The sequence below is a fragment of the Panicum hallii genome, chromosome 9, assembly GCF_002211085.1.
Source record: "Panicum hallii strain FIL2 chromosome 9, PHallii_v3.1, whole genome shotgun sequence".
In the NCBI taxonomy this organism is placed as follows: Eukaryota; Viridiplantae; Streptophyta; class Magnoliopsida; order Poales; family Poaceae; genus Panicum; species Panicum hallii.
This window is the reverse complement of record NC_038050.1, coordinates 71,124,515-71,151,329: the sequence shown is the minus strand read 5'-3', so window position 1 is coordinate 71,151,329 and position 26,815 is coordinate 71,124,515. Positions and strand designations below refer to the sequence as shown.

The following is a 26,815-nucleotide window of genomic DNA, read 5'->3' as shown; positions in this document are numbered from 1 at the left end:
CCCTCTAGTCTCTTTCTTCGAGGAAGCTCGCGCAGGGGTTTCCTCGCCCAAGTGGAGAATCAACATCGGTTCCATCAACCTTGACTATGGATGACTGGCGGAGACGCGGAGTGGAAAAGGGCTAGGGGATCTTTGTGGGACAAGAGGGGAATTTGCCATTTTGTCGGTGGATGGAGACTTGATCTCAAGATAGCCCATAAATCATCGATCTCCGCCCAAAAAGTCGGCAAGAAATCTGGAATTGTTCATGTTGTTTTGCTAAATAATGTAAGTCAGTTGTTCTAGCCGTACTCTCTCGATCCTCAAATATAAACTATTTTAATTTGTTCTAAGTTAAAGTAGTTTAAGTTTGATGAAATTTATAGAAAGTTTAAAAAATCCGAAGTAGCGTTGAGACTTTAATAATTGTCAATAGCTTTAACACGTGTAGTTTGGAAATAAAAGTCACGTCTAATTAAGTTTATCTTACAATATTCTTCTTCGATTATCTCAAAATTTGAAGGACTTATAGATATAATCTAGTATTGATCAAAGACACACTGGAATCCATGGCGTGTCAAAGATGTCAAGTAATTCTTTTTTACTAGAGGGAGTAGCGTGGTTGCTCAACAACAATGGGAAAAAACAAATGCACATTGAAAGAGGAAAGGATGCTAAACCAATTATTACCAAACAACTTATGGATGCCCTGTTGGTTTCATCATGTGATAATGGGTGCTCTCTCTTCCGATCCTTTTCTCCTTCCAGATCAGGTTTGGACACGCATCTGAAAAGCTGTACAGCCAAATTCCCTAGTTTTTTAGTAGTAGTTTTTTTTTACGTTTCAAAAAGAAAATCTCTAGTTTTTGCGGCATGGATGCTCCGCTGGCCCCACATGACACGTTGTTGGGGGAACCTAGCTTCGTCGAGTGTGGGCTTTTGAACACAGAACATATAGATAAATGACAATATATAGAATAAACAGTAATATGAATATTCTACTAGCGATCAAGAAAGAAACTTATATCTTACAATAAGAATATTCCCGGTCATCTTCTCCCCTTAACTTTTTTTTTTCAGAAGAGGGACCATACTCGTTTAGCACGCTTTTCATGTACAACAACCAGATGTCAGGAGAAATCAAATCTCATGGGACCTTTCATAGGCAGTCAGCTATATTTAACAAGTAGCCAGAATTATTTGAAATAGTTTAATCAATCTTTTATGGCATTTGCATACACAGTACAATTTCTTTTTTGAGAAAAAAGGCTATATATGCATCATCATCATAACTTTATGCGTAAATTAATACCGTATCATTCTGAACGATATGTATAGAATATATGAAGCAAGAGGGTACGACGTACTGGCGCTGCACCAAATGCCTGCATGCATCGCCTGCTTTCTTCCGTCTTCACTCATGGTGACGAAGCACGGTGCGTGAGCTTGCTTGCTGGAACAATGACGTGTAAGCTGCTCGGTGCCGTGTGTACACGTGTGCATGCCAGCTCCAGGCACCGGAAAGAACAGAGGCTAGCTGCTAGCTATTCTCCGCAGGACTACTGCTTGTGTCCTTTTTTACTGGAAGAGCAGCACAGCGAGCAGAACACAAGTGTATTATATTAGCTGTGTACTCCGTAATAGCTATGTGCGTAGTCTTAGTAGTTCTTGCTGTACTTGTCCTCCGCGAGCAGTTCCTCGAGGATCCTGTCGTCAAGGTACTCCAGCTCCACCTTCTCCGAGTCCGGGACCCGGGTGGTCCTGCCCCTGCTGGCGGCACCCGCCGCCGCCGCCGGAGCCGACGAGGAGGAGCCGCCGCCGCTCATGGTGGCGGCCCCGGCGGGGAAGTTGAGCACGGCCGTGGCGCCCTTCATGGCGAATGCGGCGCGGTCGTAGGCCCGTGCGGCCTCCTCGGCGGTGTCGAACGTGCCGAGCCAGACGCGGGAGCCGCCGCGCTCGGGGTCCCGGATCTCCGCCGCGAACTTGCCCCACGGCCGCTTCCGCACGCCGCGGTACTTGCCTTCCTTCTTGTCGTCCTCCATGCACGCTAGCTAAGCTGGTCGATGAGTTACTAATTCCGCTAGCTAGCTCTGATCTACTTACTCCTAGCTAGCTACACCACACATCATGCATCAGGACTGCTCCTAGCAATATGTATGCATATATATATAGTGTGCTCGTCTAGCAGTCTAGCACTGTGTATGTAGGTGGCTACTAAGCAGGTGGATGTATATGTTAGTTGTGTTCCTGTGGGATTCTTGCTGTGCATGTGTGGATATATGGGCAGAGATGCAGCAGCAATTTATACACGGTGGGCGGCGGCAGCACACAGTATACGTATCGCATGCGATGCGGCTACTCTACTGCTGGCCGGCCGGCCGGCCGTGGTATACGCTTTATGTCCCGTTTACCCGCGCGCGCATTCGATCTGCCATCCACTGACCGTTCTACCGCGCGCGGCGGTCGGATTGATACTCGACGACGACGGCCCTCTTCTTTTGATAACCTGCCGCCGCTCAGCTCAGCTCGGCCCAAAGTAAATCGACTACTGGAGGGGCCACGGATCTGGATCGATGATCGAGCTGAAATAAAGCTGATCTACACGTATACCAGGCCGGCAAGCAGCAAGCAGCTGCAGTTGAAGATTCCCTTCAGAAGTGAAATGTTAAGCGGACATTTGATCCCGACAGTAGCGAAGATCGATATCCTGATGACAGCGGGTGATGTGCGCCGCAAGAGATGGAAGGGCGGGCAGCTAGTTCCGCCGGCGGCCGGTCGTGGAGGTCGCTGCGCGCGGCGGAATCTCCGTCACGTGGACTGGTGCGAGAGAAAAAAAGCCGCGGCGTTTTCACCGCGCCGGCGCGGCCGGCGCAACTCGACAGGTGGCCTTCGCCTTCCACGCTGATCGGGAGTTCGATCCGGATAGATGACGATGATGACCTGAATTATTACTATCCATGGATGGACGAATCGAGAGCTGCTGGCTCCGCTCCGATGGATCCACCGCCTCTGTCGTGTGGATTGACCTTGTTGATCGACCGTCGAGCTGATCTCGGCGCTGTTTGGCACAGCTGAAACTTGTTCAGAATTCAGCTGGTGGCTAGCTGGCCAGAGAAGCAGCTGGTCACAGAAGTTAAATATTTGGCAGACTGCTTATTGAATGGGCTGAAATCCTGGCAGAAGTGAGAAATGACTGAAATACCCTTACTGTTTACTGAATACATGTATTTCTTATGTTCATATATATATATATATATATTTATTTTTACAACAGAATAACAATAGAATTATTAACAATACAAATATATCAACACAAATATACACAAATTTACAACACAAATATCAACACAAATATACAGAGGGGGCCGGCGCGGGGCGCAGGGGGCCAGCGCAGGGGAGCGGCGCAAGGGGCGGCGCATGGGGGCGGCGCGAGGGGGGGGGCGGAGGGGCCGGCGCGGGGGAGTGGCACGGGGGGGGGGGGGGGCGTAGGGGGCGGACTGCATAAGCTGATCCGCTCCCGCTGCTCATTAACGCGCGTTTCTAAACGAGGTTCGCAAGCGCTGGTGGGGGAAGCGCTTCAAGAAGCGGAGCGTTCGGCTGGGAAGCGGCTTAAATTTGTTCAGAAGCTGGGGGGGCGGGGTGTCCCAAACAGGCACCTCGACCAACGCCACCGGTCTGGCAGCTTCCTTCATGTGCGCGCGCGAGACCAGACGTGCGCGCAGGGACCGGGGCGGCCGTGGATTAATATTCTCGCCGCAGCCAATACCGGTTCGAGCCGTGCGGCATACGTGCATGTCCAATGCAGGCGGCACTGCGCCTTCCTGCTCCGTTCCAAGAAAAGCTTGTACTGTGCAGACGCAGACGGATGCGATCCGATCGATCTCGCGCACCGGATCGGAAGAGGAGAAAACAACGGGCCGCGCCGGGGGCCAAAAGATAAGAGAGAGGGTTGCATGTAGCCAGGGCAGGGCACGCACGCTTCGTGCTTATCGGAGGGCCTAGCTCGTTCTTGCGCCCCCTGCACTCCTGCAGCTGGTGGCATCTATTGTCTGCTACCTCATTAGGCGGCGTCACGTATGCGTGTCGCTCAACGCCGCCTCAACCGGAAGTGCACGTACACTTCTGCTATCAAGTGTCAGCTGCTGCGGCGTGCAAAATGTAAATACTAAATGGAATCTCTATATATATATGTGCAGAGATATACGCATACATATATATTTATATATATCGGTTCCTGATATATAATTTTGCTGTATACGATGTACATGGATACATGTATGGTCGTGCCGAGGCTAACACCAGGTGAACAACCACTGGAAGGCAATGGCGATACGCCTCCATGTATGGCTAGTAGACGGACGCGTACGTTCGAGATTCCACGGACATCTTTTTCTTGGAATGGGTACACGCCGTTTGCAAGAGAAAGGCTTTATATTACAGGGAAAAGTCCGGTTTGCATCATCGAACTATCGCAAAACCAGATAACAGAGGTATCCAATTGTCGAAACCGGATAAATTTGGCGTTTAAGGTGGGTTTTGTATTTTTAAAAGTTTTTAAAAGTTTTTAAAAAATTCTAGTTAGATGTAAAATCAAAACTATTTCATTTTAAATCAGAGAAATATGAAAGTAGTACCAAAAAATTTTCTTAAAATATAACATATCTATTATTGCTATATTTGAATCCTAGTTATTAAAAAATAATAAGCATAACTATAAGCAACCAAATATTATGAACATGAAAAAATGAATCTGAATAACTATCAAGTATAGTGCCAATAGATAGATTATATTTTTAGAAAACTTTTGATACCCACCTCGTATTTTTTATTTAAAATGAATTACTTATGAATATTTTAGTTTAAATTTGAATATTTTTAATTTTCACAAAATGAAAAACCACACTCGAAACCACTCAAAGAGCCAAATTTATCCGATTTCAAAAATTGGATGACCTCTCTTATCCGATTTTGTAGTTGAAGGTTAAAAATTAAATTTGTATGATAGTTTGAGGGTGTAAATCAGACTTTTCCATATGTTAGAAAGGTGGTGTGCAGCATTGGCATGTCATAGTTTGATGTACATATAAGTTAGTTTAAGGCAAAAAAATTTCTTTAGTTTAAGGCAAAAAAAATTCTTTTGTCTATATTGCATTGCACGGTCCCATTAATAACGAAGACTTATGTTGCATTATATATAGAGTAAATTTCATAAGACAACACTAAATTAAAAAAAATATTGCAAATATACAACTTCTATTAATCAGTGCTCTAGCTTTGAGAATTGGTCTGCAGGCCATGATGATTGCTACATGGATGGTGTACATTGTGAATAAAAGTATTTATAGTTTTGTTCTAAGTCAAACCATTTTACAATATCAGACTGGTATAATTGGATCCATATGAAATTATTTTTTCTGGCGTACTTTTTTTATGTCGGTCATGGCGGATTCGTATATGGAATAATCATATAGCCAGTCTTTTAAATTCTGAAGGGATAGAGGCTCATGCATAGCCAGTCCTTTTTTACATGTTCATGTGCGCGGTTGGTAGCTTTAATGTTTGCCGCGGTCGTGTTTGCCACAAGTTCTCGCTTTACGGACGACGGATCAGTTTTCTTATTCCTATTATATTACTCAAGGGATCTAGCTAGCAGAGCACGAGTGATGTTGACGAACGCATGCTAATGGACTAACGCTTGGTTGCATGCACGGCCAGTTGGGCACCGTACCTTTGGTTGCCAATGATAGGGCCGGGGCGTCGGGCCCGGCGACGGTGGCCGGCGCGCGGCAGCTAGCTATAGCTAGCTGATCGATATTACCCGGCCGGGCCGGCGATCGATCGCGAAGATTCTTCTTCCATCGAAGCTAGCTAGCTAGCTCATGGATGGTGTCATGTACGACGTGTGGTTCCTCGAAACAGGAGGGGAGGAAAGGAGATCTATTATCTCGCGGCAAGTTGTGCCGACTGCCGAGTAAAGCAGGCTAGCTAGACAGGGATCGGCCGGAGAGCGAGATCGACACGGATAGATGGATGGCTGCTGCGGCAGCAATGATTTGGAGAAAGGCGGCAGCAATCGCCGTCGCCGCCTCACTATCCGCGATCACCCGCGCGGGCGCGGCCCCGTTTTGGCATTCCGGCGTCGCACCCGTCGATCCGCTGCCAGGTTGGCTCCGTCCATGTGAAGCCCCGGTGGGCTGGTCGCGTGCCGCGGCTGCATGGAAGCTGCCTGGAGTAGCTATAGCTAGCTAGCTCTTGCTTTGCCTTAGCTTGCCGGCCGGGGCACGCCCCGGCCCTGTGCGATCCACGCGCGCGACCGCACTGTGTAGGGCTGCCCGCCGGAGAACGTGGCGCAGCGCGGCGCCAGAGCTTGCGCGCGGACGATGGGTGCGTGCTCACGGGGCCCAGCTGCGGCGACGGCGACGCCCGGGCGCGGATCGGAGCAGTGTGTGTGTATGCGCGCCGAACGAATCCTCGCGCGCGGCCGCGGCAGATATTTCGGGGCTTCCTTGGACTTGGGTTAGTTTTAGCAAATACTCCTACTAGCTAGCAACAGAACACTCCTGCTGGTGCTGTGCTGTACTGGGATCTTTTTTTCTTCTTCTCTCCATATACTACGTAGTAGTGTGGCTCTCCAGGAGCATCAGAAATGGAATGGATGCGGGAGGGATGATTTGCCCTCTAGCTTCTAGGCCCACCGGCGGATGGCAACACCTCATTCTGTCGCCGCTGGCATGCAGTCCCTGGACGGCGCCTAGAGAGATCGCATCTATACTCTATGCATTGCTTGCTTCAAGAGGCGATAGATTATATTGCCACGGTAACAGTAATAATATAATAATGAAGTTAATTTTCACTCTTCGCCTAGACGAGCGGTAGCAGTAGTGATAATAACCTGATCTGGTCGTTAGGACAAGGCTTATTATTATTCGTTGGAACAAGAACTTGATAAAAATGGCTAGCTCTATTATAGTAGTACAAATTAACTTAATGTCTATAGATTTATATTCAAAAATATACTTTCTTAAAAAAAGTAACTTATATAACCAAAGTCTGGAACGGCTGACTAAACCGAGAGTCCTAAACACGGCCTAGAAAAATCTTGCATCTGTGACCAGAGGGAGTTATGTCTATTAGTGTATTTCTGACCTGATCAAGCTTATTAATGATGCTAACTAAGACTATGCCTATTGCCTTGTTACATAGTACATCGATATTAACGAAAACTCAGCATTGCGGTAGCAACTCTTTTTTTTTATTTTGACGGTCGGGGGCGTCCCCTACCTGAATTTCATTGATGTGGCTTCTTGCAAGCCAAAAGGTTACAAAGGATCTTAAGCAAGCTAGGAATAAAAACTTGGCCCTAAATCGATTACATATTGGAAAATGCTACGCACCAGGCCTCACTGACAGTTCGGTCATCCGTTGACTCCCATCGGTAACTCCAGCCGCGAGCTTCAGCCTTGCAATCATTAGAGAGCCTCTCGTGCGAGGGAGGGGCTGTTTCTGTGTTTCCATAAGTTCCAGCAGACCAGAAGAAGGAAGGTGTCATGGTGTCGTGCCGGGACTGTTTCAACAAGTTTATTTCCATACCACTTCATCGTCTTAAAGGCTGCCAATTAACATAATGTCTTCATACATAACATAATGCCTCCGTACAGTGGCGGAGCGTAACAGGAAATCAAGGGACCAGTTGGCAAAGCATTTCACAGATTCCATTAGTTGGGTTAATTTTCACATCTCTAGCAGATCCGATAAAAGAGAGATGACTTTTCAGAAATTCGTGATCGGCAAGGGGGCCGGAGCCCAGTATGACCCTAAAGAGCTCCAGTATTGGTCTCCGCCCCCTGCCCACACGAGGCAAGGTTGACGCAGGCCGAGCAATAATCCAACCTAACCCAAGAACACTGCGTCCAAAAAGAGTCCGGCTCAGCCTTGCCGGGTCCAACCTATGCATGCAGCCAATCACTCCGTTGAGCTACTGCTGCAGCGTAACCTGTGCTACCTGCTCTACCGAGAAATCCAAGCGCTGCTAGTCTGAATAATTCTGCAGCGTGAGATTGCCACTTTGTTGCCACGCATAGCTGGCGGCGCTCCAAGAAGACGATGCAAATGACGTACGACTAGGCTCTCAGTGTGACGTGCGATTGTGCGAAAGCTATGTGCCCAGTTCAGTGGCGTATTACTTGTGCTCAGGAGTCCTCTAAAAAGCAGCAACAGCTCAAGCTAGATCATCGTACAGTTGAATTGTGGGTTGCAGCTCAGTTTTGGGCCGAAAAGCGTTAGCGATGGGCCGAGCACGTGTAGGCAGATTCGGGCGCGGCGTGAGGGACGTGGGATATGGGCCTTCTTTCCTCGGGACACTTCGCTTGTTGGAGCCCCACAGGATCAGAAACACGATCGTGGCCCATGATCCTCCCGTTCTGGACGGATAATGCCGGACGCCGTATCACGATTCACACGCAACCCGCGGACGCACGCCGCCTTCTTTTTGACAGCTGTATCCGCCGCGTAACAACCTCTGCTCCGCCTTCCGATCTGCTATATTTAGGCGAGGCGTTGGAGCGCTTGGCGGCGGCGGCAGAAGCAGCAGCAGCAGCAGCGCATCGAGGCCGCGCGGTGCCATGGCGAGGCAGCAGCTGCAGGTGCTGGCCACGCTCGACGCCGCCAAGACGCAGTGGTACCACTTCACGGCGATCGTCGTCGCGGGCATGGGCTTCTTCACCGACGCCTACGACCTCTTCTGCATCTCGCTCGTCACCAAGCTGCTCGGCCGCATCTACTACACGGACCCCGCCAGGCCCGACCCGGGCACGTTGCCGCCCAACGTCGCCGCCGCGGTGAACGGCGTCGCGCTCTGCGGCACGCTCGCGGGGCAGCTCTTCTTCGGCTGGCTCGGCGACAGGCTCGGCCGCAAGAGCGTCTACGGCATGACGCTGCTTCTCATGGTCATCTGCTCCCTCGCGTCCGGGCTCTCGTTCGGGAGCACGCCCGCCGGCGTCATGGCCACGCTCTGCTTCTTCCGCTTCTGGCTCGGCTTCGGCATCGGCGGCGACTACCCGCTCAGCGCCACCATCATGTCCGAGTACGCCAACAAGAAGACCCGCGGCGCCTTCATCGCCGCCGTGTTCGCCATGCAGGGCTTCGGCATCCTCGCCGGCGGCATCGTCACGCTCGCCATCTCCACGGCGTTCCGCAAGGCGTTCCCGGCGCCGGCGTACGTGGTCGACGCCACGGGGTCCACCGTGCCGCAGGCTGACTACGTGTGGCGCATCATCGTCATGCTCGGCGCGGTGCCGGCGATACTGACGTACTACTGGCGGACCAAGATGCCCGAGACGGCGCGGTACACCGCGCTGGTCGCCAAGAACGCCAAGCAGGCCGCCTCCGACATGTCCAAGGTCCTGCAGGTGGAGATCGAGGCGGAGTCGGAGAAGCTGGACGAGATCACCAGGAACAGGGACTACGGCCTCTTCTCGTCGCAGTTCGCGCGGCGCCACGGCCTCCACCTCCTCGGCACCGCCGCGACGTGGTTCCTGGTGGACGTCGCCTACTACAGCCAGAACCTGTTCCAGAAGGACATCTTCACCAGCATCCACTGGATCCCCAAGGCGCGCACCATGAGCGCGCTCGAGGAGGTGTTCCGCATCTCCCGCGCGCAGACGCTCATCGCGCTCTGCGGCACCGTGCCGGGCTACTGGTTCACCGTCTTCCTCATTGACGTCCTCGGCCGCTTCGCCATCCAGCTCCTGGGCTTCGCGATGATGACCGTCTTCATGCTCGGCCTCGCCTTCCCGTACCACCACTGGACCACGGCGGGCAACCACATCGGCTTCGCCGTCATGTACGGCTTCACTTTCTTCTTCGCCAACTTCGGGCCGAACGCGACGACGTTCATCGTCCCGGCCGAGATCTTCCCGGCGCGGCTCCGGTCCACCTGCCACGGCATCTCCGCTGCTGCCGGAAAGGCCGGCGCCATCATCGGGGCGTTCGGGTTCCTCTACGCGGCGCAGCCGCAGGACAGGGCGCACGTGAACACCGGGTACAAGCCCGGGATCGGCGTGCGGAACACGCTGTTCGTGCTCGCCGCCTGCAACTTGCTCGGGTTCTTCTTCACCTTCCTGGTGCCGGAATCGAAAGGGAAGTCGCTCGAGGAGATGTCCGGCGAGGCCAACGACGAGGAAACCTCCGGCGACGGCGCCAAGGTCGTGCAGCCTTCCGGAGTTCAAATGGTGTAGACATGCCTACGTGTTTTCGACTTTTTGTAACGGAACTAGACATGAGGTCTTTGTTACCACGTAGGAGTAGCCGTGTGCGTGTTTCGTTTTGGGGATTGGGACTTGGGAGGACTTGTACTGAGTTACCTTACCGCAAAAGAACTCAAATAAGATTATTTCCCCTTACTTAGCTTTGATTGCTTAAATGTTTCAGGTATTGGATTCGAAATTTGTTTCAATTTTCTGTGGAATATACTGATTTTTACAAGCAGGAGCAGCAAAGTCGCCATGTTCTAATGTCGCTTGTAACAATGCAGCCTCAGCGTCTTCTCGACTGGGCTGTGAGCCAGCTCAAAGATGGTCTTGGCCCAAGACTACGGTCATTTTTCTGGTCTTGAGCTAAGATATGTATTGCTGTCATAGTTTTTTTTATAAAAGAAGTGAATTCCACCAATAAATAGTCCTGGGTCCTCATACAAAACTGCAAACTCATATGTTTTCAGGCCCTTGAACTTGGACTTTCAAGTACAGGTCCAAATCGGTCTAGATCAGCCGCAACTGCCTATGTGATGTGCCACCTTGCCTTCTGTGTGGATTCCTTGGGAGCCTTTCTTGTGTGTGTGTGTGTGTGTGTGTGTGTGTGTGTGTGTGTGTTTTCCTTCACAAATAGTCCCTTGAAATTATGTAGTATCTTCGTCCATACCTTCCATTTAGACCCCCCCCTGGCAAAGGCAAAATACAAACATCTCTAGAACTTTTATTTCTTGTAGTCAGTTTGGTAACTTCTTTGGAACCCTTTCATTTTCATTTTTTTGTTGGTTTTGTTTACATATTTTATTTGAGTTCCTTGTACAATGATCTATTTCCAAGAATTTTCTCCAATTTTTTGGAGGTGCTTGAACTTATTCTTCCATCTTTGAGTTTTATCTGTAACTCTTCTGCAGCTACAAAATAACTTGTCTGCAGCCAGCTGCTTGTGGCATGACTTGGTGCTTCACATGGCGCCACAGAACGAAAAGTCAAGACCTGTGTGGTTATGGTCCCTGCAATCTATGTTTGGTGTCCTGATCATCAGTGCCAAGTTGCAATCTACATTTGACTGCACGCCAAGAGAGCCAGATCACCAGAATAGACTAGCAAACGAATGGATGAATGAACAGCAGAACACTGCTGCAGCGGATGGCATGACAATCGACAGCCTCTTAACTATAAGCATCCTCATTCTTGCATGAACACGCGTCTTCTTCGACGCGACACAACAGGGAGGGAGAGTTGAGACTGAAATATAAGGATATGTACGCCATGGATGTACTTTCGAGCTACATCATGGTTCTGCTACTTCTTCAGATCGAGGGCACACTCAAGCATGCAACCACTAAGCGAAACCACTAAGGCACTAACACTATGCTAGTAACAGCAGCAGTCACCTGCTCCATCACAAACATTTCTCTGAACGCTGCATCCAGTTTTACGCGGCCTCCTCGTCGTCGGCGACCTCCTGTGATACCACCTCGAGCGACTTGCCCTTGGACTCGGGGACGAGCAGCGTCATGACGGTGCCCAAGAAGTTGGTGCCGGCGAGCACGAAGAGGGCGTTGCGGATGCCAATGCCCCGGGGGTACCCCGCCTCTGGCTTGTGCGGGTCCTGGGCGGCGTACAGGAACCCGAACGCGCCGATGATGGCGCCGGCTTTCCCGGCCGCGGCGGAGATGCCGTGGCAGGTGGACCGCAGCCGCGCCGGGTATATCTCGGCGGGGACGATGAAGGTCGTGCTGTTGGGCCCGAAGTTGGCGAAGAAGAAGGTGAAGCCGTACATGACGACGAACCCCGTGTGGTGGCCGGGCGTCGTCCAGTGGTGGTACGGCACCGCGAGGCCGAGCATGAAGGCCGTCATCATGGCGAACCCCATGATCTGGATCCAGAACCTGCCGACGACGTCGATGAAGGCGACGGTGAACCAGTACCCCGGGATGGTGCCGCACAGCGCGATGAGCGCCTGCGCGCGCGCGATGCGGAACAGCTCCTCGACGGCGTTCATGGTCCTTGCCGCCGGGATCCACCCGACCTTGCTGAAGATGTCCTTCTGGAACAGGTTCTGGCTGTAGAAGGCGATGTCGAGCAGGAACCACGTGCTGGTGGTCGCCAGGAGGTGGAGCCCGTGGCGCCGGACGAACTGCGACGAGAAGAGGCCCCACTCCTCGCCGCCGAGGACCGTCTTATCGACGCGCTCCACGCTCTCCTCGATCTCGGTGTGCAGCACCCTGGACATGTCAGCCGCGGCCTGCTTGGCGTTGCGCGCCACCAGCGCCGTGTAGCGCGCCGTCTCGGGCATCTTCATGCGCCAGTAGTAGGTGAGCGCGGCCGGGAGGGTGCCGAACATGAGGATGATCCGCCACACGTAGTCGGCCTGCGGCACGAGCGAGGCGGCGCGGTCCTGGGAGTAGGGCGGCGCCGGGTACGCGCTGCGGAAGCCGGCGGAGACGACGAGCGCGACGATGGCGCCGAAGAGGATGCCGAAGCCCTGCATGGCGAACACGGCGGCGATGAAGGCGCCGCGGGTCTTCTTGTTGGCGTACTCGGACATGATGGTGGCGCTGAGCGGGTAGTCGCCGCCGATGCCGAAGCCGAGCCAGAAGCGGAAGAAGCAGAGCGTGGCGACGACGCCCTTGGGCGTGGCCCCGAACGAGAGCCCGGACGCGACGGAGCAGACTACCATGAGGACGAGCGTGAAGCCGTAGACGCTCTTGCGGCCGAGCTTGTCGCCGAGCCAGCCGAAGAAGAGCTGCCCCGCGAGCGTGCCGCAGAGCGCGACCCCGTTCACGGCGGCCGACACGTTGGGCGGCAGCGTGCCCGGGTCCGGCCTGGAGGTGTCGGTGTAGTAGATGCGGCCGAGCAGCTTGGTGACGAGCGAGATGCAGAAGAGGTCGTAGGCGTCGGTGAAGAAGCCCATGCCGGCGATCACGATCGCCATGAAGTGGTACCACTGCGTCTTCGCCTGGTCCAGCGTGGACAGCACGTTCAGCTGGCGCCCCGCCATGGCCGTCTCAAGCTCTCAGCTCCCAAGCTCACTCGCTTCTTAGTCTTAGCTACTACAACTGATATTGCTCTGGAGCATATATATCGACGCGGACGACGAGGATTCCTGCAAACCAGTCAACTTGGAGCGCTGCTTGAATTCGTTCTTATCGCGATCAGAGGAGACGAGGGGGCAGACTGCAAAACTCAAAGTCCTGCTGGTCAGCTCGATTGCGCCCGTCATGCTTCCCGCGTCTGCAAGGCGTAATTAATCGGCACATCTTCATCAGCGAAATTGTAGGCGAGTTGGTAACACGTCGATTTCGTGTCAGGTTCGCTGAGACAAAACAAGAAGGAAATGGTAGGCATGCAGAGTGGTGAGTGGATCATCAGTACGGGTGATGCCAGCACGCGAATGGGGATTAGTTGCATCGCACGCATGTCATGCTTGCTGACTTTGTTGTCCCTTCCATTGCTGCAGCAGTGCTATGCTAGCGAGGGCCAAGAATTCGCTCCAGTCCAGTTCATGGATGTCCTTCCAGTGAGCGGACACAGGTCAAACAGTGCAGAGGGCCCCTGCCTATTCACTTCTCGTGTTCCTTGGCTTCAGTTTGCTGGACCAGATCTGGCTTGTCGCTCTCAAGTTTTGGTGATGGGATCGACAGGGTTTGAAATTTCGGGCTAGAAACCAAGACGGGTCACTTTCCTTTGATCAGTTGTTGAAGGGACTAGGGGAAGTTTCTGATGAGGTGCATGGTGCGTGTGTGATGTGAGGAACTGAATACGACAGCATCAGACAGTTAATAAGCGAGACGGTGATAAGAAATCCAAGGGCCGGGGGATACATCGCAGAAATGGATGTTGCAGGTTTCTATAAGAGTAAAATGAACCACAACTCCAGCAATCTGTAAGAGTGTTTCATTTAGATCTACGAAAGTACAATTTTTAAGTCCATCAACTTATAATTTATGTCACTTAGGTCCATAAATTTTGAAACATATATCCATAAACTCTGAAAGTATATTTTTAGATCCATAAATTTGTAATTTGTGTCACTTAGGTCTATAAACTTCGAAAGTGCATTTTTGGATCCATAAACTTCATCCATGAGCAGTTGTGTGTGGCTACAGACACGCCCACAAAGGTGGCTTCGATATCGCTATCCATGAATATCTTTTAATCCTTTACCGAGAACCACTCTGGGTTGACTTAAGTCTAACATCGTCATGTGAATTTTTGCCACAACACCTAGCGCCACCATATCCGGCCACCCACGCCACGGAAGACATAATATCTCCTACCACAGTATACATGTTGTTGAGTCCCTCTGTGACCTCCGCCTTTCCCAGCTATCATCCCTCCTCTCCACCCATATTACGAGATCATATCTAGATCTAAGCTCCAGAACTCACCAATGGCAGTCCGTAAGCCCCCTTTTGAATCCTAAACCCTAATACATGTTCAGTAACTTTCAAGATAAGTTTTTCATCCCTCCTCTTTCCTCTCCCTGTACACTTGATTTGAAATCGGGGCTCAAATTTGACCCTTCTAGCGAAACTCCAGCAATGTGCGGTCATCGTGTAGATTTATGTTGGTGTGATATCAGTGCATGAAAACTAGGTGGCGGGATATGGACTTAGGTGACACAAATTATAAGTTTATGGATCTAGGGATGGACTTTCAGAGTCTGTAGATCTAAGTGACACAAATTATAAGTTTATGGACTCAGAAATGAAATTTCGAAGTTGATGGATTTAAGTGACACTCTCCTATCTCTCATAAATTGATGGACTTTTGGTGCATTTTACTCTTTCTAGAGCTTCTAAAATTTTTAGCTATCAATCTGCAAACACTCATGTAGAATGGCAGCATAAAAATAAGATGACTAAATTCATCATCAATAACACTTTTTTGCATTCTAATACATTGGAGAAATAGTTTGTCTGTACCACCACTGAACAAAAATGTTGTTTTAGGATTCTTGCAGGTCAATCTTTAAACTTCGACCATCAATATGGAAGCAACTACGGAGGCCGACAATACAAGATGGATGGTAAATTTCACCATATAAACTAATTTAAAAATAAGTAAATATGTTTATTCGAAAGATCATAGTTTCATAGAAATTCTGAAATTGTTAATCAAAGTATCACCATATAGACTAACAGACCATGATGATATGATAAACAACATATATGTTGAATCGAAGGGAGTAACGTGAAAAATGTTCTAATAGCTTACATTTGCAACTACAAATGCACAAATAGTACGACTTTTTACTATTCTAGAAGCTTCAGAGCACGCACATCATGTCTGATCGGGATGTGATAGTCCTACGCTCCTACAACTGGAGAGCAGTGTTGCTCAACAACAATTTTGTAGCAGTTTCAGGGTGTGTTTGGTTTAGCTGTAAGTTTTGAATAATAGCCGTGAGCTGTGGAAAAACTGTTGTAGACTGTGGGATCTGAGAAAGTTGAAAGCCGTTTGATAAAATAGTTATGCTTTTTTGGAAAAGCGGACCCCAAATATCATTCACGGTCCACCCCACTCAACTCTCTCCCTCTCGTTCTGACGAGCGGACCCACTTGTTAGCATCTTATTCCTTCTTCCTCTCTCGCTGATGAGCTTGTGCCGCCCGTCCTCTAGCGGGAGCTGCGCCTCACTGGAGCGAGGCCGCGCGCCCGATCTCGTGGCTCTGCGCCGGCGGTGGCTCGCGTGCGGCGGTGCCCGCCCGCGGCAACTCGCGCCCGCCAGCAGTGGCTCGCACGCGGCGGATCGCTCTCCCGCGGTGAAGTGCCGGCGGTGGTCGCGTGCGGTGGAGCACGCCCTTGGGGCGGAGCTCGCACCTGCGGTTGTGGCGGCTTGCCCTCGGCAGAGCAAGCGTGCGCGGTGGAGGTCGCCCTCGGGGTGGAGAACAGCGCCGGGAAGAGGAGCGCGACGAGAAGAAAGGTCGTTTGGGAAAAATAATTGTTTTCTTTCACAACCAGTGGCAGGTGGGTAATTTCTTTGAAGTTGCCCACCTCCATAACTAGTGAAAGTAGGCGGAATCTGCTTTTAGATTTGTAATGCATGAAAAGCTGGTTTTAGGGCAAAAGTACCTGTGGCTTTTAGTTCTTTGGTTGGTTTTTGGTTTTGCAAAAGCAAAAAAATGATTGGAAAGCATAACCAAGCACACTCTTAATATATACAATAATAAAGAGTTGTAAAATGATAATTCTAGAAACAATACTAGGACCAGGACTACCTGACTAGATATAGACCTGGGCCATGCCCGCCCCCCCCCCCCCCCACATAATCTAACTCTTGTGGTATGTATTTTTTTGCTATGTTAAATTACTTTGAATACTATATTTGTCCATATACTAATTGGCTTTTCCTCTTTTTACAATTCATTATTTGGCATGATCTCAAAGTCATATCGGTATGGTACATGTTTGCAGCGTTGGTCTATGATCTAATCTGAAGCACTTGTTCTTCCATATGTGTGTGCACGTAACGTAAAATGCAGCGTGACATGCAGCTTGCGTAAACCTAGGAAGTAGGAATCGCAGACGATCTGGATCCAAATACACCCTAGTTCGGTCTCCTGCAGCCCTATTCGCCGTTTTAGGAGGATAGGAGCCGTGGAGCCGATCAGATGGTTCCTCTCTTTATTTTCCATGCTAAGTGTCCGTGACTAGTTCATTATTTTGAAAGAGACTAGTTCATTTTTTTTCAAAAAAAATTGTCGTCTTTTCAAAACTAGTTAATTCTTTTATCTTAATGCAAACAGAAAATGAACTAGGCCCGAGCAAGGCTCCACGACTGCCGGCAAGGCGAAGCGTGGGAGCGCAAAGCCTAGTCCCGCCGCGCGTGGGCCGAGCACTACCGAGTCACTACGAAGATTTGCATTGCAGCCCACGCCAAGAACACGGAGCGGCAAAGTCTGTCCAAATTCAGATGGGAATGCTGAACTGAAACACACAGCTTTTATATTCAGATGAATAGCAATTCCGATTTATTTATTGAGAATAATGATCAGTCAGACACAAATACTAGCACAAATGAAATTCTCGATTGAGAAATTACCCAAAATATAGTTTCAAATTGCAAACAAGACGCTGTAAAATCGCAAGGTAATAGTAAACCACACAAGGACACAGGCAAGCATATAAACAATAATACCATCCGTGTATCACACGAGGCATTCCTGCAGAAAAGTGTGCGGAGCTGCGGGCCTCTAGACTCTGGCAGGAGCTTCGGTAGCGTCGTCGCTGATGTTCTCCTTGGCGATCTCCTCGAGCGACATGCCCTTGGACTCCGGCACGAGCAGCGACATGATCATGCCCAGGAAGTTGGTGCCGGCGAGCAGGAACAGCGTGTTGCGGATGCCGATGCCGGGCGTGTACCCGTGGTCGGGCTTCTTGGGGTCCTGCGCTGCGTACAGGAACCCGAAGGCGCCGACGATGGCGCCGGCCTTGCCGGCGGCGGCGGAGATGCCGTGGCACGTGGACCGGAGCCTCGCAGGGAAGATCTCCGCCGGCACGACGAAGGTGGTGCTGTTGGGCCCGAAGTTGGCGAAGAAGAAGGTGAGCCCGTAGAGCACCACGAAGCCGGTGTGGTGCGCCGGCTGCGTCCAGTGCTCGTACGGCACCGCCAGCGCGATCATGAACACGGTCATCATGAGGAAGCCCATGAGCTGGATCCAGAACCTGCCCATGATGTCGATGAGGGCGACGGTGAACCAGTAGCCCGGGATGGTGCCGCACAGCGCGATGAGCGCCTGCGCGCGCGAGATGCGGAACACCTCCTCGATGGCGTTCATGGTCCTCGCCGGCGGGATCCACCCGACCTTGCTGAAGATGTCCTTCTGGAACAGGTTCTGGCTGTAGAAGGCAATGTCGAGGAGGAACCACGTGCTGGTGGTCGCGAGGAGGTGGAGCCCGTGGCGCCGGACGAACTGCGACGAGAAGAGGCCCCAGTTGTCGCCGGCGACCACCTGGCGCTGCACCTCCTCGTCCTCGTCCTGGATCTCCTTTTGCAGCACCTTGGTCATGTCGGCCGCGGCCTGCTTGGTGTTCCGGGCGATGAGCGCCGTGTACCGCGCCGTCTCGGGCATCTTCATGCGCCAGTAGTAGGTGAGCGCGGCGGGGATGGTGCCGAACATGAGGATGACGCGCCAGACGTAGTCGGCCTGCGGCACGAGGGACGCCGCGGCGTTCTCGGCGTACGACGGCGCCGGGTACGCGTTCCGGAACGCCGCCGAGACGATGATCGCGACGATGGTGCCGAAGAGGATGCCGAAGCCCTGCATGGCGAACACGGCGGCGATGAAGGCGCCGCGGGTCTTCTTGTTGGCGTACTCGGACATGATGGTGGCGCTGAGCGGGTAGTCGCCGCCGATGCCGAAGCCGAGCCAGAAGCGGAAGAAGCAGAGCGTGCCGATGACGCCCTTGGCGGTGTACCCGAACGAGAGGGAGGACGCGACGGAGCAGAGCACCATGAGGATGAGGGTGAAGCCGTACACGCTCTTGCGGCCGAGCTTGTCGCCGAGCCAGCCGAAGAAGAGCTGGCCCGCGAGCGTGCCGCAGAGCGCGACGCCGTTCACGGCGGCCGACACGCTGGGCGGGAGGGTTCCGGGGTCCTTGGAGCCGGGCTCGGTGTAGTAGATGCGGCCGAGGAGCTTGGTGACGAGCGCGATGCAGAACAAGTCGTACGCGTCGGTGAAGAAGCCCATGCCGGCGATGACGATCGCCATGAAATGGTACCATTGCGTCTTGGCCTGGTCGAGGGTGGCCAAGACTTTGAGCTGAGCTCCCGCCATTGTTCCAAGCTTTCGATCGCTTCTCGTCTGCTCGCCCTCGTGCTGCAGCTGCAAGATTTAGATGGTTTCCTCAGTAGGCATAAGCAGGCAGAGGGAGAACGTGGGTGCAACGCTGCAAGCAAGATGGATGGATTTAGCTTACCTCGAGGTGGGGGAGGAAGACTGGCACTTGGCTGCTTGGTTAGTTTCCCGATCGGCGAGGCATATATATAGCCAAGGAGACCGGCAGGATACCAACAACGATCTTGTATGCCAACGTCACCCTGGGCAGTTGCACGTCTAAAATATCTTTGCACTGCATGGCTTGCCTCCGTACAATACCGGAATGAATCATCTACAGGTGACTAAAAGATTGGTGTATTTCGAAAGTCAAATGCTTTGCTTGGAGAGGCACAGCTAGCTTTGCCTGCGTTTGTTTCGGAACTAGTTTAATTGTTGAATGTTTAGAAGGTTTGACTTTCGAAATACTACTAGCTATACCCGCAAAAGAAAAAAAAAATAGTACTAGCTATGAATGGAACCGGTGGCAAGCACGGCAGGTTGGCAGCAAAACGCATTGCGGATGCAGCAGTGCTGCAGGTGGTTTTTGCAAATTTGCTGGAATGTTTTGTGCAGGCAATACTGGAAATTCGATAAATGTTACTACTCGAGCAGCTTTAGTTTTGTTTTCAAAAAAGAATTCTGATACTTTAATTCGGTTTTTTGCAAGAAAGGTTTCAGATAATTTCAGAATAGACTCATGCAGAACGCCAGTTGCAGGCTTGTAGTAGCCGGCTGAGCCGGAGGGGCTATTTTTACATCTTCAGCTGCTAGCTAATGACCATTGACTTCCGGTTTCGGGCTGCGATCCATCTGGCGAATCGCAATTCAGAACTAATTGCGGCGTTCGATAGTACGCCTGAGATCATCACCGGATACGGGTGACCCTACTAAATTAAGCCTATTGCTAAGCATATCCGAATATGCGAACCTTGCCAGTGTTTGCCCAGTTGTATATATGCTTATGGAGTTATGGACTTCGTATCGGCGTTGGTCCGCTCGAACTAAGCAGCTGACGTGGCGCAAAAATTAGTTCCATTTTGCAGCGATCTTTTTCCGCTGCACGCTACGACTTGCTACTAGATGGATGATACGTTGCAGTCCTTATCGTTTGCCAATTTGGAGTTTGTTTCTCATGTTCCCCCTACTCTGAGAGGAAGGATGGCGTCGGGATTCCTATCAGCTACATTTCATATTGCTACCATCTATGGTGCATTATTGACGATGCTAGCAGGGCAACCATTGTATGAAGAACTGTCACTTCGTGCCAAAAAACAACAAAAACTGTCACTTCGTAAAAGAGAAAGGAAGGGAAAAAAAAAGAACTGTCGCTTCGTCAGACTATCAGAGACATCATGCTTGAAGGGGTTGAAATTGCAATATAAGTTGATTTTTGTGGATTAGTTGTCAACCATATTGATTCTAAATGTGCTGACATTTTTAGTTTATCAGCAGTTGACCTGTGCATTATCCGAACTCACAATTTGCCTCACTACCTCATGCAGTACGCAAAATAGACCAGCCTTTATTTTTTCCTCCCCTAGACTTGTTCTTACTATTGTTTGCAACGGCAAACAAATTAGTCTTCAGGCCTCCCAAGACATTCCAACGTGCCCATTAATTTCTCTGAGACAGAACAAACTGCCATCTTATTTCTGACCTGTCAAAATTTTACAGTACCCAAAGAGTACGCCGAGCTCTACATAACTTAAGAGATATTTAGATACAGCCTTTATTTGTTTATACAGAATATAATTAAGATACATAATTACGCCTCCCTAAAGGAAAAGGAATAGCACAGAACAATGTCAACTCAACTAGATACAAAATGCACAGATCTAGAAGGGAAATCTTCTACAGAGGACAGATAGGTTGTACAGAGCGATACGTGAAGCGCTCGCTTGCAAGTTGACGACAGATCAACCAGATGGTCTCTGATAGACATGCTTTGTTCTTGGGTCTATGATTATGCCTTTTCCACCATTCACTTCAAGATCATGCCTGTAAGATTGATTATTTGAGACGAACTCTGGTTTAACCAGCAGACCACTTAAAGAGCTAACGAGTATAGATTGCTTACTGAAAGACAAAATCGGGGATCGTTAGTTGTTCGCGTGGTACGTATCTGAACAGCTGCACAAGTCTGTCGACATATACAACTTTCTTCCAGACCTAATTGAAACAGGCAAAGAGTTACAGAAACAACATGCAAAATAATCGAACAGGAGTTTAGCTGCACCACAACACTGCAAGTACCTCTCCGTCAACAAAAAGCTGCATTGCCAGAATAGCAGTTCTCAATCCCAGTGTTGGGTGAAGTATATATATAGCCTGTCAAGATTGTGCTATCAAGAATTCGTATACTACAAATAGGAAATTAGAACTATACAATGAGGTCAAATAAGATACTGACATGGAGATTTTTTTGATGCTTCCGGCCTAGTATCTGCTGTAACCGCTTCATGAATCCTAAATCAGGTTGCCTGTAAATTCAATTGAAAAAGTTAGTTCCATGTACCAAGGTTAAGACTAAGGATGTAATTTCTATCTCAGCATATTTATCCAACACTTACGGCTGTAAGGATGCTGCAGAGTGGAAATAGACAATCGAGTAAGGCTTTTGAACCAAAGGTTCAAACTCCTACAAAAACGGGACACAATGAAGCTGTCACATGAGTTGAACTGGTATGAAGAAGAGTAGAATTCTATTCAGCAAGGAATCACAGATAGTAGATAGCAGGGGTTTGATGAGAAACTACCAAGTGTGTGATAAGGATTACGCAGTATGATGCTTGCACAACTTTTGTTTCATTAGAGCTTTGGTTTGACTTTCTTTTTCTAGGCCCATCCCACTTGGTTAAATTGCAGATATGGCTAAATATATTATCTTGTTGATCTTTTAGAACTTACTGACAAATATGACATCTTAAGAAACCTACCAAAGTACCAATCAAAATCAATAATGGTATTACATATCAGTCCCAGAAGATGGATGGAGTGTAGAAAATATTTTGCTGCACAGCAGCCAGCATATCCTTAACCCTGAAACTACAGGTCAACTCATGGATAAAGAAACAGCAGTTTAATACACGTACATCAAAAGTTCAAGTTTTAACTTCTGGATATCAGAAATTTTAACAAATAAAAATCAATATTTTTAGTTTACCTTCTGGATATCAGCAATTTTAATACAGAAACATCAAAATTTCTTGGGCAGTGCTGCCCCATTACAAATAATTGAGAAATGTACTATTCAACTAGAACCAACACCTCAGTGATGAATTGTTTAAAATTTAAAATGTTTGCATTATTCGCTATTATAAAAAAAATGCTACATAAAATGTTTGCATTATTCGCTATTAGAATTTTCATGTATGGCTCATGAAAGAACGTAAAATGGTTGGGCAAGCTGTACAACTCATAACTCTTGGAATACCATAACTGAGAAATGCAAAGTTAAAAAGTCATAGACAATGACTAAGGACATTTCCAAAGTTACTTACATTGGTAGAAAGAAATACAATTGATACTCTTTTAAGTAACTTCAATTCTTAAGTGTTCAATTAGAGATCAGAATAAATCACCTTTACTACATATAGAACGAACCGTTCAAGATCCAAGCAGCGAAGAAGAAAGTGAGCACCGACAACCACCATAACTGCACGACCTTCACTATCAACTCCTCCACGGTAACTATAATTGATAGAGAGGATTAAAATTGAGGCAACAATGATAATGGAAACAATGATGGATAGAGATGCCACAAAGGTAAAACAATGCAAACTAAAGGGAATCCACAAAAGGACACAGGAACTGGATAAGTTTGCATACATTATTTTCATTTCAGCAATATCTGAAAGATTCATTGAATTTGCTTTAGCAAGGTATCGTGAATGAAGGGAATATTCTTCAGCAGCAGATAATGGTGGGCTGCCAAGATCACCAAACCCAAGCAAGTTAGCCAAGTTAAGTCCCTTGTGAGCCTGAGCAGATTTTTCCCACTGCTCCTTGCGTCGGAGATCAGGATCTTTAATTATAGACATAAAAGCTGGATCCAAATATGAGTCCAACTTGAAAGAATTCCTGTAAAGATAAATCAGATAAAATCAGGAAATTCTAATGAACAACCATTCTTTTAAGGTAATTTCTGTCAATCATGGGAACCAAGAAAAATACATATATTTGTAACGTCACCTTCGACGTGTCAATCCAGAATCTGGAAGAGGGATATCTGCAAGTGCAGGGATTGGCGTTTTGCTATTTGCTGCCCCAGTGGGCAAGGGTTTTATTCTTATTTTCCTTTCATCTATTACTGTCTCACCATTCTCATCCCCAACATCAGCAGGAAGTTTCAATGCAGCTATCTCTTCTTCGGGCTTGTCCCGAGGGAAATATAGTGGAAGCAATCTGAGGAATGGAACACTGTCAACCAATGAAGGAAAATTGTCAAAACTAGCTACTTTTAGTGGACTTCAGGTTTGAGAACCTCTTATATATCTCTGTGTCAGATGATGATGTTGTACAAAAGACAATAGCAGTTATTTTGTCTTTTTGCTTCTCCAGAAAACGTCTCACAGTTCCTGATCAATCTCAACATAAAAAGATGGGAGTTAGAACAAGAAAAACTAACATGGAGCAGTTAAATAACTGTACTAAATAACTCATATTCTCAGTTCCATCCATCGTAAAAGGAGCAAAAACAAATATCAATCAGTGAACTCACTTATTGCCACATGAGCAGCTGGTTCACGAGGGTAATTCTTGGCTTCCGTATATATGCAACCAGTTGCAAGGCTAACGCATGAAAAGTTAGAATAACTTACTTTACAAAAGATGCAGAACATTCAATGTGAAATCTAGCATTAGAATGGAACCTAAACAAAATTCTGTAGGCATTTAAACTTTACAATAGCATTTTCTTTTACAAATACCTTTCAAGGCCATTCTCTATGAGTAGTTCCAAACAAGACCTGTAGCAGTGGCTAAGCGCGTTCTCTGCAGCTGTGTGATACTTTACAGCATATTTAGGGCCCACAGTGTGGATGACCTTCCTACATAACCAGATAATGAACGTTTGAGCATTGCAAAAAAGCATTAAAAGTTACAAACATATCAGGTAAGTTCTGCTCTGGTATGTTTAAAGTAAATAATTCTCAAAGTTCAAAAAATCATATTGTAGAGTTTAAACTAGTCGACCATAGTAACCTGCTATAAAGGAATACACTCGGGCAGATACCACAAAGAATAACATAGCTTTCGTGTATGCAGGTCAATCAAATTCATCTAATCAGAGTGGCTCCTATTGATTCACATCCTATCTTCCTCAAGCAATTAATAATTACAAAAATAATAGTTACCATCACCTCACCTAAGTTATAGCGCTAATACCGCTCATTGACTCCTAATAATCACCAACACACCTGATAGAATATGTGCATTGCATGTGCGCAGTTTTTTTCCGACAAGGATACTGACCAAACTTGAGAAAAAATTGATGGACAAATTTCCCTCACTCTATAGTGCCATTTGTGTGCCTTCAAAAAGAGTAGATATTGCCTTAGCAAATAAGATGTTTATTGGTAAGTTGTAACTCATTACATGAGGGAGGAATAATTCATACTCTTCCAAATGAGGTGCTTGTGGGAGGGCGGCTACTCCAGTATCACCTAAATGGACTTCTATTAAGCATGCCAAACAACATTTCAAGAGGCTTGCTGTTCTTACTAACAATATTCCATATTTCAAATAGCCATGTTATTGGCGAGTGCTACTAATATTAATCTGCCGCAAATTCTTAAACACCAGTCCCCAACCGCATAAAATGTAATCACATACCTGGCAGGAAGATCATAAGCATTGGTCATCTTAGCCATACCGGTGCGGCAGCCACCCTGCAGACCATTCACAAACGACAAGTCACCTTACAGTCTATATTTACCAAGCAAGTTGCGAGTAGAAAGCAAAAGGCATCCCAAAATCTAACATTACCAAGGTGGCGCACTCCTCGGCGAGCCCTGGTCCTGCAGCAGCGTGAAGCCCAGGGCTACTATGAGCTTCGTCCAAGTTCTACACAACCACATAACCACTGTCAAACAGCATCCCCAATTGCAGCATTCAGAGCTAGACAGACGAGCCGCGGAGAGAATTCCGACCTCGTTGGTGGAGTTGACGACGGCATCGACCTCTAGGTTCCACGGGTGGCCTCGCCAGAGGTAGATCTTCGAGTTGATCTCGTGATCGACGGGGAACCGCGACGCGCCGCGGCCCCCGGGCCCCGCGGCAGCGTCGTCGCCGGTGAGCGGGTCAGAGAAGGAGAGGAAGGACGAGGTCTGGGTCTCGGATCCGGCGGCGGTGGGGGACAGCGAGGAGATGCGCTGGTCGGGGTCGCTCCAGCGCGGGACCTGGTCGAGCGTGACGGCCGGCTCCACCCCGCCGACGGCCGGCGCCATGGCCGCCGCTGCCGCAGCCGTCGGGGAGGCGGAGGCCGCCGCCGCCGACGGCGAGCGGCTCTGCATGGCGGTGGCCGGATCAGAACCGCGAGGCCATGGGGATTGGTGAGAGAGGGAGATGCGTTCGCGCGCGAAGCGGGAGGAGGCGGAGGTGACGACTGGTGTTGGAGAAGCTTTGGGGGAGGATCGAATCGACGAGGCGATGCAGGGGAGAGAATGGAGATTATTAGAATTATTAAGGGATTAATTAAATGTCCCGGTAATTGCTGCTGCCTGTAGAAATTATGTAGACGAGGAATGTACGCAACAGAAGTAGAGAGGTAGTGACTGATTTGTGGGCCTACCGTATGGCTGTCCTGGAACACCAGCGTATGTATGGTATGGGGGTACGTTTTGTTGCGTAGTACATCTGATGCGCATGCAGCCGGTGCTAGCTGGATTATGAGGGATGGGTTGGTTCTGCAACGAATGCGTGGGCTCTGCGGAACCGACCTGTTGCCGGCCCACTTATTTGGGGAGCGCAGGCCGCCCAAGCGTAGCCCATGCTCAAAGAAGGAAGCATGTCGGCATGTGTCTTCGGTTCAAGCCGGTGTCAGGGCCAGCACATGCTAAAAGGGTTGATGGTCTGTTGGTCTCTTTGGGCTATCCCCAGCAGCTACCGGCTCCCGACAGGAAAACACCGCACCAATCGAGGTGGGGTCCAGCTGTTCCGCATCATTCTTCGCATCGTGCTCCCAGCAGCTTCCTCGTCGGATGCCGCAGCTGCCTCCCGATGCGAGGCGGCCGTTGCTTCCCGCGCCGGCGCTAATCCCCCACAGGCTACATGCTGCTGGCGGTGTCGTGGTGTCGTGCTGCCAGCAGGAGCGACAGTTAAGATGGGAGCAAGAGGGAGAAGGTGTGGAAAAGGGAGTCGGAGGAGGAGGCTCGGTTTTTGGGGTGGCCGATGAGAAAGCTGCTGGGTGAGTCTACAGTACAACATCGTAGGCAAATCCTGGATGGGGTGCAGGATAGGAGTCTTGCTGGGGATAGTCTTGCACAATTTAGCAGATGGGCACTCTTGTTGTGACATGATAGTGGTGACCGTTTTGAGTGCATCGATCACATCAGAATCAAATTTGGTGATACGTGAAATTTTGGTGATACCTGAAACGATAGGAGAGAAGCAAGCAAAACTGTTGTGATAATGTTGAACCTATATAAAGAAAAAGAATGTATTTGCTTTGAAAGTTACTGTACAAGTTTGCTTTAGGAGGAAATTGGGAAGGAACCGGAACCGGCGCGGCCTTTTCGTCGCGAGGGAAACGGTTGTTTTTGTC

At 49.3% G+C, this 26,815-nt stretch overlaps 5 protein-coding genes across 5 annotated transcripts; 1 reads left to right on the top strand and 4 right to left on the bottom strand.

Moving 5' to 3' along the window:
• Positions 1 to 1,312: 1,312 nt before the first annotated feature.
• On the bottom strand, positions 1,313 to 2,235 carry LOC112877435 (ethylene-responsive transcription factor ERF096-like). Its single transcript, XM_025941748.1, has one exon. The coding sequence runs from the start codon at positions 2,019 to 2,021 to the stop codon at positions 1,638 to 1,640; it is 384 nt and encodes a 127-aa protein (XP_025797533.1). The 5' UTR covers positions 2,022 to 2,235; the 3' UTR covers positions 1,313 to 1,637.
• Positions 2,236 to 8,584: 6,349 nt separating this feature from the next.
• On the top strand, positions 8,585 to 10,344 carry LOC112874700 (probable inorganic phosphate transporter 1-12). The gene has a single exon (XM_025938180.1). It carries the CDS (start codon positions 8,601 to 8,603, stop codon positions 10,212 to 10,214), a length of 1,614 nt encoding a protein of 537 aa, XP_025793965.1. The 5' UTR covers positions 8,585 to 8,600; the 3' UTR covers positions 10,215 to 10,344.
• Positions 10,345 to 11,342: 998 nt separating this feature from the next.
• Positions 11,343 to 13,311, bottom strand: LOC112874701 (inorganic phosphate transporter 1-1). The gene has a single exon (XM_025938181.1). It carries the CDS (start codon positions 13,228 to 13,230, stop codon positions 11,662 to 11,664), a length of 1,569 nt encoding a protein of 522 aa, XP_025793966.1. The 5' UTR covers positions 13,231 to 13,311; the 3' UTR covers positions 11,343 to 11,661.
• A 3,966-nt stretch (positions 13,312 to 17,277) lies between these two features.
• On the bottom strand, positions 17,278 to 19,182 carry LOC112877990 (inorganic phosphate transporter 1-2-like). Its single transcript, XM_025942366.1, has 2 exons — positions 19,103 to 19,182; positions 17,278 to 19,066 (listed from the first exon to the last, which is right to left on the bottom strand). Exon 2 carries the CDS (start codon positions 19,009 to 19,011, stop codon positions 17,428 to 17,430), a length of 1,584 nt encoding a protein of 527 aa, XP_025798151.1. The 5' UTR covers positions 19,012 to 19,066; positions 19,103 to 19,182; the 3' UTR covers positions 17,278 to 17,427.
• Positions 19,183 to 20,684: 1,502 nt separating this feature from the next.
• LOC112876502 (protein GDAP2 homolog) lies at positions 20,685 to 25,717 on the bottom strand. The gene is made up of 14 exons (XM_025940625.1): positions 25,203 to 25,717; positions 25,039 to 25,116; positions 24,886 to 24,941; positions 23,982 to 24,101; positions 23,774 to 23,844; positions 23,537 to 23,630; positions 23,245 to 23,457; positions 22,882 to 23,133; positions 22,635 to 22,743; positions 21,624 to 21,691; positions 21,464 to 21,533; positions 21,307 to 21,381; positions 21,131 to 21,222; positions 20,685 to 21,051 (listed from the first exon to the last, which is right to left on the bottom strand). The coding sequence occupies exons 1-14, from the start codon at positions 25,563 to 25,565 to the stop codon at positions 20,970 to 20,972; spliced, it is 1,743 nt and encodes a 580-aa protein (XP_025796410.1). The 5' UTR covers positions 25,566 to 25,717; the 3' UTR covers positions 20,685 to 20,969.
• Positions 25,718 to 26,815: the final 1,098 nt, after the last annotated feature.

Coding starts and splice junctions, on each gene's coding strand:
- LOC112874701 (XM_025938181.1), bottom strand. CDS start 13,230: ATGGCGGGGCGCCAGCTGAACGTGCTGTCCACGCTGGACCAGGCGAAG.
- LOC112877990 (XM_025942366.1), bottom strand. CDS start 19,011: ATGGCGGGAGCTCAGCTCAAAGTCTTGGCCACCCTCGACCAGGCCAAG.
- LOC112876502 (XM_025940625.1), bottom strand. CDS start 25,565: ATGCAGAGCCGCTCGCCGTCGGCGGCGGCGGCCTCCGCCTCCCCGACG. Junction 23,134..23,244: donor TCTGGATTGACACGTCGAAG/GTGACGTTACAA, acceptor TTATCTTTACAG/GAATTCTTTCAAGTTGGACT. Junction 21,052..21,130: donor ATCCCCGATTTTGTCTTTCA/GTAAGCAATCTA, acceptor TCAATCTTACAG/GCATGATCTTGAAGTGAATG.
- LOC112874700 (XM_025938180.1), top strand. CDS start 8,601: ATGGCGAGGCAGCAGCTGCAGGTGCTGGCCACGCTCGACGCCGCCAAG.
- LOC112877435 (XM_025941748.1), bottom strand. CDS start 2,021: ATGGAGGACGACAAGAAGGAAGGCAAGTACCGCGGCGTGCGGAAGCGG.